Here is a 12,269-nt window from a genome sequence, read left to right on the forward strand (position 1 = left end):
GTATTCGATGATTCCTGAGTAATGTTCCATGCTTGACACGTCAGTTTAAGGGTCATGCAACCCGGAATCGGAAAACCTCATAAAACTAAGATTTTTCTTGATTCCGGGGTTAACGAATTTTTTTTACCAAAAATATCCTTCGATAAGAAAAAACATAGAAAAAAGAAAAAAATGTAAAAAAATATTAAAAAATGTAAAAAAAATAAAAAAATGTTTAAAAATAAAAAATAAAAAAATTTAATTTTTTTTTTTAAAATTTAAAAAATTAAAAAAATAAAAAATAAAAAATATATAAAAATTTAAAAATTTTAGAAATTAAAAAATAAAATAAATAAATAAAAATAAAAATAAAAATTTAAAAAATGTAAAAAAAATAAAAAAAATATAAATATTAATAATATAAAAAAATATAAAAACATTAAAAAAATAAAAAAACACATAAAAAAAAGTAAAAAAAAATAAAAAAAAAGAAAAGTAAAAAAAACATAAAAAATAAATAATAATAATAATATTATTATTATGTATAGTTGATTTTGTAACTGAAGGATATTCATTAAAACTTTCAAACAAATAAGTTTTTGTTGCATTACCTATGTTGAACCAAATAACATTTGGTTATATTTTATTCCCCATAATTTTAGTTATGTGATTACCAGATAATCACATAACCAAGATTATATATGATAATTTGAATCAAACGTATCCTTATCGTTATGCAAGACGTCCGGTATAATCCGTTAATAACGGGCGCGTTATTAGTTTCGGATATCCACTGGTACAGCGACCGACATACCGCTTTCTGCCACCGTCACCGTGACACGTTCTATCCCACCATCCTGCCAGCCCATCGCTCTCATCTCTCTTTCTCTCCGTTTTTAATTTGAACTATTACCAAACGCCGCACCGCCAGTCACCACTCACCACCTTCGCTCTCGCCTCTCTCTCGCGCTCTCTCCCTCTCTCTAGATTGCACTAGGGTTTACGACGATTGACGGCGTCGTATTCGGAATCCCAGGTCGAATTCCTGATCCCCAGTCCCGATCTATCTCCACTGCGCCTGCCTCATGCGATCTCGCCCTGAACTCGGCGGTCTCTTCGGTCGGATGTAGATCGACGATTTTAAGTAATCGGAATGCTCGGTTGATGATTCTCTATTCTTGTTATTTCTCTGTCTCATCGCTTTCTGGATTTTTGAGTTTTGGATCATGGTTGAAGATTCTCTGGACTCTGGGCGATCCACGCTTTTTTTTTTCCAGATCAGAATCCATGAAGAATCTTCGCCGCTTTATATTTTCGATGGTCGGAAGTTGTTGAATGACGTTTCCTTTTCCATTTTCTATGTGTTTTTATTCCCTTTGCAGACCATCAAATAACAGCTTAAATGGTATGCTATTCTCTCAGTATAAGCTACATTGGGAGAGGGGAACTAGAGTGCTTCGGTGCTGAGAGATAAAACAGCTTTGATTTGTGGCGTCTAAGCGGCTGGATCGGCCATCCTGAGTATTTTTAAATATGATGGTGGATTCTGCTACAGCTGCGGGTCCTGGAGCTACATCCAATGTTTCACCTGAAAAGGATGCTTCAGGAACTGGCAATTATGCCACTGGAGGATGGAAAAGGTAAATTATTTGCATGGTTGTACGTCAAGCGCTTGTAATCGAACTCTGTAACCGCTGATGTCCTCGTTTTATTTTTATTTATCCCGTTAGTTGATAATAAATGCCGAGAGATGTGCATTTCTTGAACACTACTACGAAAATTACGGTTGTTACACGCAGGTTGTTTCAAATATAGTTTTGTTATTAATTATTCTGCCATATTTTGGTGATCTAGGAAGTTATGTTTTATTTGTTGCACTCTATATATTTGACTGGGCGTCCTTCCTCATGTACGGTTCAAGTTTGGTTTCACGGGGATCATGATAATTGTGGTCTACAGGATAGTTATAAAGGAAGATTGGCAGGTTTGTGAATGTACACTCTGGTAGCTCTCAACTTGCTCTTACTGTTGTATTAGCATGAGAAACGTGGACCCTATGAGATGCGTAGTCAACAATGGGAAGGTATTATGATCAGGACATTTGTTTTAGGTGGTATTTTTTAGTTCTGCTTTCAGAATTTCCAATGTGTTTGTGATGCTAACATTTGAGAAGTTCCTACCATTGTAGAGGAAATTGCCGAATCATGAAGTACACATTCTCCAGTAAGTGGAACATTGTTTAAAGAAAATTTCATGAGGTTAATAGCTCATGGTAGGTATTTAATATATAAATGAGGACCTGACTTGAATGTTGATAGGAATGGCATAATGAATCAAGTTGTTTGCTGCAGGCTTGAGGTAGCCATTTCAAAGGCCATGACGTTTATCCATTAAATGACATTCTTTACATTTCATTGCAGCTTCAACACCTGAAGCTACTCATTGTTTATGGTTCAGTCTGCAGCATTCAATTGCATTATTTACATCTCGCTGCAGCTTTAACACCATTGAAATGTTGTTCTGCCTACTCATTGTTTATGGTCCAGTCTGCAGCTACTCATTGTTTATGGTGCAGTCTGTTGGCTACTCATTGTTTATGGTCCAGTCTGCAGAGTGAATGATTCTTCACCTGAGAACTCTTAAATTGGCAAATCTCCCTTTTCCATTCCCAGACACTTGTGTCACTTCTGAAATTGGAATGAAAACAACGATGACTCAATGAGCCATATTTTCCAACTATTTGGAATCAACTTCATGAATCTTGTCCCCTTGCTAAGTAAATTTGTAATCTCAAGATTTGTCTTACTTCTTCACATGTTGCATAGCAGTTGGACCTGTAAAGTAGGATTGAGGGATATGTGACCATACAAACCAGTGTTGGTACTGAAGGAGAGAATATGGGAGGACAAGTACATCCAACGATATTCGTGATCCTTTACTTCTCTCTGAGTTGTTATTTTCGATATTTTTCTTATACTCTTTATTTCTCAAATTTTGTCAATCTATTCCTGGGTCATTCCACTCTCCTAACCTGTTTCACTGCTTGGTTTACCAAACATTCTCCTTGAAAATGGTCTCATGGTTTGCCATGTAGATTCCATCATTTACATGGCGTGCCAACTTGTGCTATGTCTGAGCCATGCCAGACTGTAAAAGGTAAAAATTGCCTGTCCCAATACCATTCCTACTGGGATAAACTAGCTTATGAGTTCCAATATGATCAACTTTTTGAACCATTACGTTCTGTTGTGAAAGTATCATCACTATTGGCCTCTACAAGGTCAATAAAATTAGATAGGGCAGGTCAATATGATATAGGGTAGAAGGCCTGGTTGCAGGAATGCTGTGAAAAATACTCAGGTTACCTAGGATTCGGATATCAATTCTATGTTCTGGGTCTTATTAAAAAGAAATTATTTTCCAGCCACATGTTAGGGGGCCTAGTTCATGATAATCACATAGATCATAATGTTATCCAATCTAATATTATATTTATTAATACTACCATATGTTTTTTATTGAAACTTGTGATAATTACCTTGCAAGTATCTTTGTTCATCTAAAGGTTTTCTCTATGCTTGTAGTGAGGATGGAAGTTTCAGTTGTGGGTACTCTAGCTTCAGGGGGAAAAGAGCAAGCATGGAGGACTTCTGTGATTTGAAATCATCAACAATTGATGGGCAAACAATTGGCCTTTTTGGAATATTTGATGGTCTGTTTTACTTTCTGCAAATACACATTTTTGTTTGTTATGTGTCAAATCTATGTTTTTTTAGTTAATTTGGTATTGCAGGACATGGTGGTTCACGAGCTGCAGAGTACTTGAAGGAACACTTGTTTGACAACCTAATGAAGCACTCAAAATTCATGACTGACACGAAGCTTGCAATAAGTATTACCAAGCTTTGTTAATTTACTGAATTTGTAATTTTGTCAGTTTCTTCTCCTTGGACACATTTCATGAGAATTGCAGGTGAAACATACAAGAAAACAGATACAGATTTCTTAGATGTGGAAAGCAACTCTTCCAGAGATGATGGTTCTACAGCTTCAACAGCTATCTTGATTGGCAAGCACTTATATGTAGCGAATGTTGGTGATTCACGTACTGTGATATCAAGGGCTGGAAAAGGTGAATATTGATCTTATTCTCCTTTCTCTTTTATGGAAATTTTGTATGGGTGTCCTTTGAAGTATATGACACAGGAGGGCAGTTGTACATGTAATTCACAAGTATGACAAGGATAGAATTTCCTTATACTTAGCATTTTCATTTTTTTCTTGTATTTTACTTTTTACCATACTCTAAAATTTATCTAATGTACAAGCATGTATACTACAAAAATTCCAAATTATTTTTTTATATCCATTTCAGATATGAGAACAATTTTTTACTTGTCAAAATTATCAAGTATTAAATGTAGTCTCCATATTGTTTCAAAATCAACAAATCTTTTCTAAAAGTTATATCGCCTCCAAAGCTGTTTAAAGTTTTTGAGTTATTCTGAAGCATCATTTCTTGGTTTATTTGGTAGCAATCCCCCTTTCTGAGGATCACAAGCCAAACAGAAGTGACGAGCGCAAGAGAATTGAGGATGCTGGAGGATTTGTCATTTGGGCTGGTAAGTCTTCTAGCATTCTGAAAGATTTCCTTCTCATGGTTCCTAGTTTGACAATCATCGAATATACTTTACTAGTATATAATTTAGAACAACATTTAATATACTTTTCTAGTACATGATCTAGAACTTCAGATATCCGCTATATTTTTTTCTCATACATATTTTGTTTAGGATATTAGCAGACAGGTGGGAAATATGATGCATATTTGGGATAGGATGACCGGTGGTAACAAATAAATATCATATGGGTAGTTCGATGAGTTTGGTGTTTGAAATATATAGGTTCTTTATTCCTGATAAGCTCTCATTTCGGCAAAAGAGTTGTCACTGAGCAAACAAATTTTTGAGACAACGCAAGTGGCACTTGTATTGAACTGTTTTTGATGTTTGAAATATTGGCCCTGCATTCCTGATAAGAATTGATAGTGTCTGAGAGTTTTCACTCGCAAACAAATTTTCTTTTATGTGAATTTTAACTGAGTTGCTCTGGGTTGATTATTAACACTTATGTTATATAGGCACTTGGAGGGTTGGAGGTGTATTGGCAATGTCAAGAGCATTTGGCAACCGCCTTCTAAAACAGTTTGTTGTCGCAGAACCTGAGATTCAGGTAGTTTGCTACTACATAGACACTGACCTCAAGCTTTTCCCTGTCATTTGTACTTGTTGCCAACTTCAAAAAGATTCAGATAAATACTTTCCATCTCTGCTAATATTTATATATATAATTAGTAGTACTTCATTTCTTTTTATGCTTATACTTTTGGTCCAGCATAGATAAGTCATGTTTGCATGGACATATTGTCAGGAACAAGTGGTGGATGGAGAATCAGAATATCTAGTTTTGGCCAGTGATGGTCTTTGGGATGTGGTGACCAATGAGGTTAGATATATAATTTCACACCGTCTTCTTTGATGAGTATTGTATCAGATATAACAGACTGAATTGGAGAAAATAGTCACATTTTGTTGGCACAGTGCATGTTTTGTCCAAATTTTACAGTGACGTGCATTTCTCCTACTTGCCTAACATTTGTCTTCAGGATGCTGTTGCAATTATGAAAGTTGAAGAAGAAGCTGACAATGCAACAAGGAAGTTAGCAGAGACTGCCTTCTTCCGTGGCAGTGCGGACAACATAACATGCATCGTAGTTAGATTCAATCACGATAAACAGGGTGTAGATTCTCCTCTTCCTTCCACAGCTGCTCAAGCTTGATAGATGTCTGAATTCCACGCAGAAGCATTCTCCTCTTCCTTCCACAGCTGCTCAAGCTTGATAGATGTCTGAATTCCACGCAGAAGCTACTCAAGTAATTTGGTATTTGACAATTTTCCCTTCACTCGTGTTCATGAAAATTTTCTAACCTCATGTCAGTGAGCTAATCCTGCAGTCGAGTCCATTTGATTGGGTTGCAGCAACTAGTTTCATTTGTTGATTTATTACTCCGAGAGCCTGTAGCACTCATTGTGGATTTAGCAGAACATTTATATTTGTTGCTAAATGTTTTAATGTAGGAATTCAACTAATGTGCATAATCGTAGAAGGCCATCACCCCCATTATAATGAATAATCCATTTTTTCCATGTATAATTAAAATTTTACATTCATATAATGTTTTTAAACAAATACTTCCACATATATTCAACTGATGAACAGTCAAAAAAAGTTGGAAATTCAAGCAACCGAATAACAGTACCACGAGTCCCAGTCAAATCTTACACTTCATACATCTCAATTTTTTGGTATGATATGATGGTACTTGTTTAGATAGGCTTGCAGAAAAGTGAAGGAAGAACAAACAAATAACCAATATTTCTACGATTGGCTATTTGAAACATTGTCTCTTAGCACTTGATTTCTGTAGAAGAAAACACGATTTCGTCTTAATTTGTTCACTGAGCTTCCATTTATTTAGCTAATTGGCAATGCTTGTAATTCTTTTCAACAGATCAAGTTCTTAGTTCCATTGCATTGGAGTGGGGAAGCTCCTCCAGATTGCAATTTAAGCAGAACAAGGTATGGCAGTAAAAAAAAACACATCACTTTTACGTCGTGTAGACTCATTGTTTAAGCTTATTCCTCTTCATTCAAAAGACTTCCACAGCTCCACCACCTCTCCATATACTTATATGCATTAAATCAGCAAAAGACTAAGAGTGAACATCTTTTTATTTGCCATTTTTCTGGTTCCCACTTACATATTAGAAATTTTAATTAGAAATGAACATCTTTCAGTGAAAAAATGCTACAATTCTATATGAATGAAGTGGTAACACGACAAAACTGTCATAGTATTGATTGTGTAACTATCAGACAAAATTAGTAGATAGCAGCAGAATCCAGTGTCAAAAACAACAACCTCCACATTTTCATTTTTCTGTCGCTTTCTCAATGATTGAGATAGCTTCACAATTTTTTCAGTCCCAAATGAAACTTGTTGAGAAGGCCAAAGCTCATCCAGATCAAGCTAAAGAATACAAGCCCTCAACCTGTGCAATTTGGGATGCGGTTGATGAACACATCTAGAAACATCAATAGGAAGAAAGTTTCAGGAAACAAAGGATTAAGTCCCGGCCTGTCAATTGTTTTCAGCTGTCGGTCGAGTCTGATAACAGATGGTAATCGAGCAAATTCTTGCACAAGGCTAAAACAAAGACCAAATTTAACTTGAAAGGATTGGCATTGGCACTAGGATTCGACATTCAAATCTTAACAGGTACTGAAGATCATGCACCGAGTAGGACTGCTCCTATGCTCAAAGGATACATGAGAGACTACATCAGATGAGGTTTACAAGCATGTTTTTTTCTTCTTCACTTCTCATAGGCAGTGCTGAAATAGCAGCTTGTAACATTCATGCACAAGATCTGCAAAACCTTGTTGTTCGATTGGCTGACACAGCGTGGAGCCTTAAACTGGCTCAAGACGCCCCCGAGTCCAACATAATGGTCTAAGATCATATTGAATGTTCCTTTCTGCACAATGCGAAGTTCTAGAGGTCCAATAGCACTGACTTTTCTGGAGCTAACATAGCCAGCATCAACAAAAGATAGGTCCAAGCAATTGCAGCAGCTTTGGAGAATCTCATCGCTCGAATCGGAGCTTAGCTCCCAAAAGATCACATAGTGTCCTGGGTCTGTCGAAGTGTCAACATGGCTAGTGAAATCTACAACCTCGATTTTTTCCTCAGCCAAAAGCTTGGCTGCTTCTTCAACTGACAACTGCAGGTCTTTCTCAGTGTTCTTATCTATGTTGATGCTCAGCATGAGGCTTCTCCTGCATATGAACCGAAGCTCAGGCGCACAGTTGTGAAAGCCAGTTACTTTTACCACATCTCCCAATCTATACCGATACAAACCTGCAGTAGAATGCACATCGATCAGTTATGTGTATAAAAAACTTGGGCATATGACAAGAAATGTGTGAAGGAACTAGTAAGCTTCAATAGCAAGGACTCAATGTGATTTTGAAGAACAAATATCAAAGTGGGAAGTTGAATTATGTAACAAAGAAGTGAAGTCGTCTTTCCCATCACGATGTTGTTAGCTGACTTCGCGAGAACAGTTAATGGCGATATGTTTTTATGCACATCTCACACGCATGGCTGGAGAATTGAAGCCAACTATTCCATCATAACTAACCGATGATTGAAGATGTAGTTACCAAGCCTAAAACCATCAAATTTGCCGCTAAATTTGACTCTGCTTTTCTGTAAATAGAACGACAGGTTGGGAGGCTTGTTAATCAATCAAACTTGATTGAAAGTGTCGTTGAATCCTTTTACAGATTACCTAGTCTAAAACCATCAAATTTGTCACCAAATTTGACTCTGCTTTTTAATAAATAGTCTGATGATGCAAGATTAGGTGAAGAATCAAACTTGCCATACTATGATTGATGCATTTACAGGCATATGTATTTGTATCTAAAGAAAAGTTCAGAAAGTTACAAAATTTGCAGGAAGTTGACTAGTAGACGGACAAAGAAGAAACGACGAAAGAAAATTGGAAATAGCAAACAGTATGTGCAGATGAAAAATGATACCTGCAAAATTGCTAAAAACAACTTCATATTCTTTGCCAACCTCAACGTCTGTGAGGCCTAGCGGCTCGGCTTCTATGTAGTGAATGGAGGCGGAACTAGTCTCCAGCTCCTGCATTTCAGGCTTCTCCAAAGGAATGAACTCGAAGTAACCAATATTCGGAAGCACTACAAAGGTAGCTAACTCTGGAGGTAAGCTAGGATTCACATTGGCACCAATCCATCCTTCTGAAGATCCATAATCAGCACTTATAAGTGGCAGGTTGCCTGCATAGTGCCTTAGTTTCTTCAGATATGGCTCCATAGACCCTGTCATAATGCCATAGACATATTTGGCATTAGGCCAAAGCGCCGGGATCACACCGTACCAGTTGCTCAATCCAACACACTTGTTGTATATGGAGTCTGCCAGACTAGGATTCGGGACTAAAATCTTTGAAACGGCTTCGCGAATAGATGGAATGGTAATTCTGCTCGAGAGGACTCCTACTCTAATATCTGTGCAGATTTCTTCCCACACCTTCTCGAAAGTCCGAAAAGAATGAACTAGGCTGTGAGCAAAGGTGGAAAATATGAACTGCACTTCATCTGAGTAAATCAACCCACACAGGAGGTGGCAATACAATGACTGTTGGTAATCTGAACCAAATATAACTTCATCAGGACTTGCACACTGAGATTGGATATCCTTCATAGTGCATTTGAATTGTTCACTCATGTACACATTGGTCGTCGCCGTTGTCGCGGTAAGATCTCCTTTAGTTTTGAACTGCTTGCTGCCATAGATGAATTGCAAAGCTTTTCCATCGCCTATCGGATACTCCCTAAAAGCAACATTAAGTACTTAGTGAATGAAGACAACTCAAAGTAAAACAATGAGAACAATGTACCTGTTTCTGAATGCAAATGAAGTCCGATATATCTGCATTGTGGACTGAACCAACTCCTCAGTGAATGGTAAATACTTGCGTTTCCCTTGTGTGGTGCCAGAGCTGAGTGAAATTGCAGGTATAGGTTTGCCTGTCAGAATGGGAGAAGAATCACCATCCGCAATCCTCTGGATGTACGGCTCCAAGTCACTGTGAGTGACCAAAGGGACGCATGCTTTGTAGCTCTCTGGGTCAGTTCTTCCGCCGAGGCCTAAGTTCTGCAAGTACTCTGTTTTCCCATTTTGCTCGAGAATCTGCCGGAGAGTCTCCCTCTGGTGGTGACCAGCATTCTTGGTCATCGTTTCGAATTCATCTATCACGCTCTCAATGCTGAAAGCCGTCATCTTCCCGGAGAAGATCACTGCTTTGCCTGGAGCACATACCAAACGCAATGAGCAAGTTTGGTGATATTATAAAAAAACGCAGAAAATTCAGCAGGAATCAAGAGGCGTAATGGAGTAGGAAATCAATTTATTGGCGGCTAAAGAAAAATAATCAGCCGTCAGAAACGAAAAATTTCCGAGCGACAATTCCTATGCAGACCAGCTAACATACGGACGTAGGAACAAAAATGTACAACAAAGCTGAAGACAAGGAACAGACAAAATAGGAAGAGGAAGAGAAAAGACCAGAGAAAAGTCAAGCGAACAGTCGGTTCGAATCAAATAGGACCTAGAGAGAAACCCCGGAGGAAAAAAAAAAAGAGAAAGAAATCCAAACTTCGGTCCATTTTTACTCAAAGATTCCTCGAGGAATAGGCATCGAATCCGCAAAAGTTCACGCCTCTGCAGACCTAGCTACCATCGATCTTCTGATCGAGGTAACAATATATAAAAGATTGGCGAGGCGATCGACGATTCCCCTCCAAAGAAAGTCCAACGGGAACAAACAAACCCAAAGAATATTATACAAAAACACGCATCGATCTCTCACTTCTCCCTAAGGCCAGCGGAAAGCGATCGTGATCAGCTTCTTCCCAAGCTTGCTCTTCTGCAGTCTCTGCCGCCGAGGGAGAAGGCCAGGGTCGGCCATTTATAGTGGAACCACGAAAGCGAACCAACTATCTGTGCTCCTTTCGGAAACAATTTAATAATTAATTGATTAACTAAATTATGATTAATTTCATATAATTTCCCTGTGGTTTGCTACAGGACAAAGTGCCACGTCCCCGTCTCATGTCAGGTTTTGGCGTCTACAACTTGATGAACCGAAATTAGTAAGCAGGAATATTTTTCCTGACAGCTGTCGGTTGACGGTTACAATTCTATACCTAGATAATGCATACTAAATGGAATAGTAGGCAAAATATAATGTTTTATTTTTTAAAAAATAATAAATAATTAAACTCCATTCTATCAAGTCATCCAAAGTGGCTTATCTGAACCCATGTGCAAGCTAAAGATACCGTAGAGTACCTACATAAATTAATTATTAATTATTTAATTACATATTTAATATTATTATTATTATTATTATTATTTATTTACATAAATATAGTGATAAAGAATGACTCGCTAATGGTCAAAGGACGGAGATAACAATCGACGTAGAGGTAAAAGTCAAGGAGATCAATACTAGAAAATTAACGAACTTGCCAAACAGGGATCGAGCGGAGCTCTCTTGTAGTCACCGAGCAGAGCTCTCCTGTAGTTGCCGAACGGCCAGGAACCGCCCGACCGACAAAGGCTAGTCCAAACAAAATACCCATGTAGTCAAGATCATCATATGCTCGAGTTCAAATCCTCTATCCCTAATATCACCTGTCCCCGTGTCCCACTCATCGCCCTAGCCCACTGCCGGCGGCCTCCGGCCGCGGCCCCGATCAATACTATAACCCTTAGGGAAGGTGAACCCAAGGGGATTGCCATCGGCACGATCGGCGTCGGAATCCGGCCGGATCTGAGCAAACTTTCCTCTACCATCGATCTAAGCCCCTGCTCTGATCCAGCCGGATTCCGGCACTGATCGTGCCGATGGCGACCCCTTTGGGTTCATCTTCCCCAAGGGTTATAGTATTGATCAGGGTAGCAGCTTGAGGCCGCCGACGGTGGGTTGGGACGATGTGTGGGACACAGGGACAGGGAAATTTGGGGACAGAGGATTTGATTTCCAGATGCTCATCATGGAACAGAGGAACGTTGGATGATTGGAGTGTTAGTCTGGTCGAGAAGAAACAAGCTACCGAGTAAGTCACCGCAGGGAAGAGCAGCCAAGCCCGTCCGAACGAAGGAGTTTTCAACTGAGCGGCTAGCTTGCTTGTCCGAGTAGAGGGATCATTGATGTATCTTTTAATATTCTTTTTGGAGATAGTGCCGCTGATACAAGAAATGGTCAATAGGCGGATCATACGATAAAAACTTCTATTGTCTTGTTAGGGATATGCATGCTCTGTTAGAGTATGTTGTTAAAGTCACTTTCCTGATAGATCATTTCATAGGACAAATTGGAGAATGTGGCATGTCTCGAGGAGTGCGTACATCGTCCGCTGGAGCGCTATCTAATAGGGAGTCTATGCACCGACAGAGGTACGTATTATTAACTACACACTTGCGCTTACTGTTACTAAACTTTCTTCTACATTCCGGTGACTGACTTGAATGTCAGAAGGCCAACATCGAAAACCCTTTCCCTAATTTGATACTGATATTTCTTATGTTACAGAGTAAAGTACGATCTATATCTAGTCAACATAATAA

General features: G+C 38.5%; 2 protein-coding genes across 6 annotated transcripts; one reads left to right on the forward strand and one right to left on the reverse strand.

Moving 5' to 3' along the window:
* The first annotated feature begins 864 nt into the window (after positions 1-864).
* On the forward strand, positions 865-8,191 carry LOC122010260 (probable protein phosphatase 2C 52). 5 transcript variants are annotated; one of them, XR_006119823.1, is made up of 12 exons: positions 865-1,123; positions 1,216-1,299; positions 1,402-1,619; positions 3,564-3,691; positions 3,773-3,871; positions 3,953-4,111; positions 4,515-4,601; positions 5,120-5,211; positions 5,410-5,484; positions 5,645-5,920; positions 6,552-6,619; positions 7,025-8,191. XR_006119823.1 is itself a non-coding variant. In XM_042566740.1 (8 exons), the coding sequence occupies exons 1-8, from the start codon at positions 1,513-1,515 to the stop codon at positions 5,816-5,818; spliced, it is 921 nt and encodes a 306-aa protein (XP_042422674.1). In that variant the 5' UTR covers positions 865-1,512; the 3' UTR covers positions 5,819-6,129. The 5 variants fall into 5 exon arrangements, 1 of the variants encoding a protein (XP_042422674.1); XR_006119821.1 differs by having other exon boundaries at positions 865-1,299; XR_006119822.1 differs by lacking the exon at positions 1,216-1,299 and having other exon boundaries at positions 1,362-1,619.
* LOC122010259 (jasmonoyl--L-amino acid synthetase GH3.5-like) lies at positions 7,417-10,615 on the reverse strand. The gene is made up of 4 exons (XM_042566739.1): positions 10,507-10,615; positions 9,535-9,943; positions 8,648-9,468; positions 7,417-7,961 (listed from the first exon to the last, which is right to left on the reverse strand). Exons 2-4 carry the CDS (start codon positions 9,915-9,917, stop codon positions 7,417-7,419), a joined length of 1,749 nt encoding a protein of 582 aa, XP_042422673.1. The 5' UTR covers positions 9,918-9,943; positions 10,507-10,615.
* Positions 10,616-12,269: the final 1,654 nt, after the last annotated feature.

This window comes from Zingiber officinale, chromosome 8A, assembly GCF_018446385.1.
Source record: "Zingiber officinale cultivar Zhangliang chromosome 8A, Zo_v1.1, whole genome shotgun sequence".
Classification (NCBI taxonomy): Eukaryota; Viridiplantae; Streptophyta; class Magnoliopsida; order Zingiberales; family Zingiberaceae; genus Zingiber; species Zingiber officinale.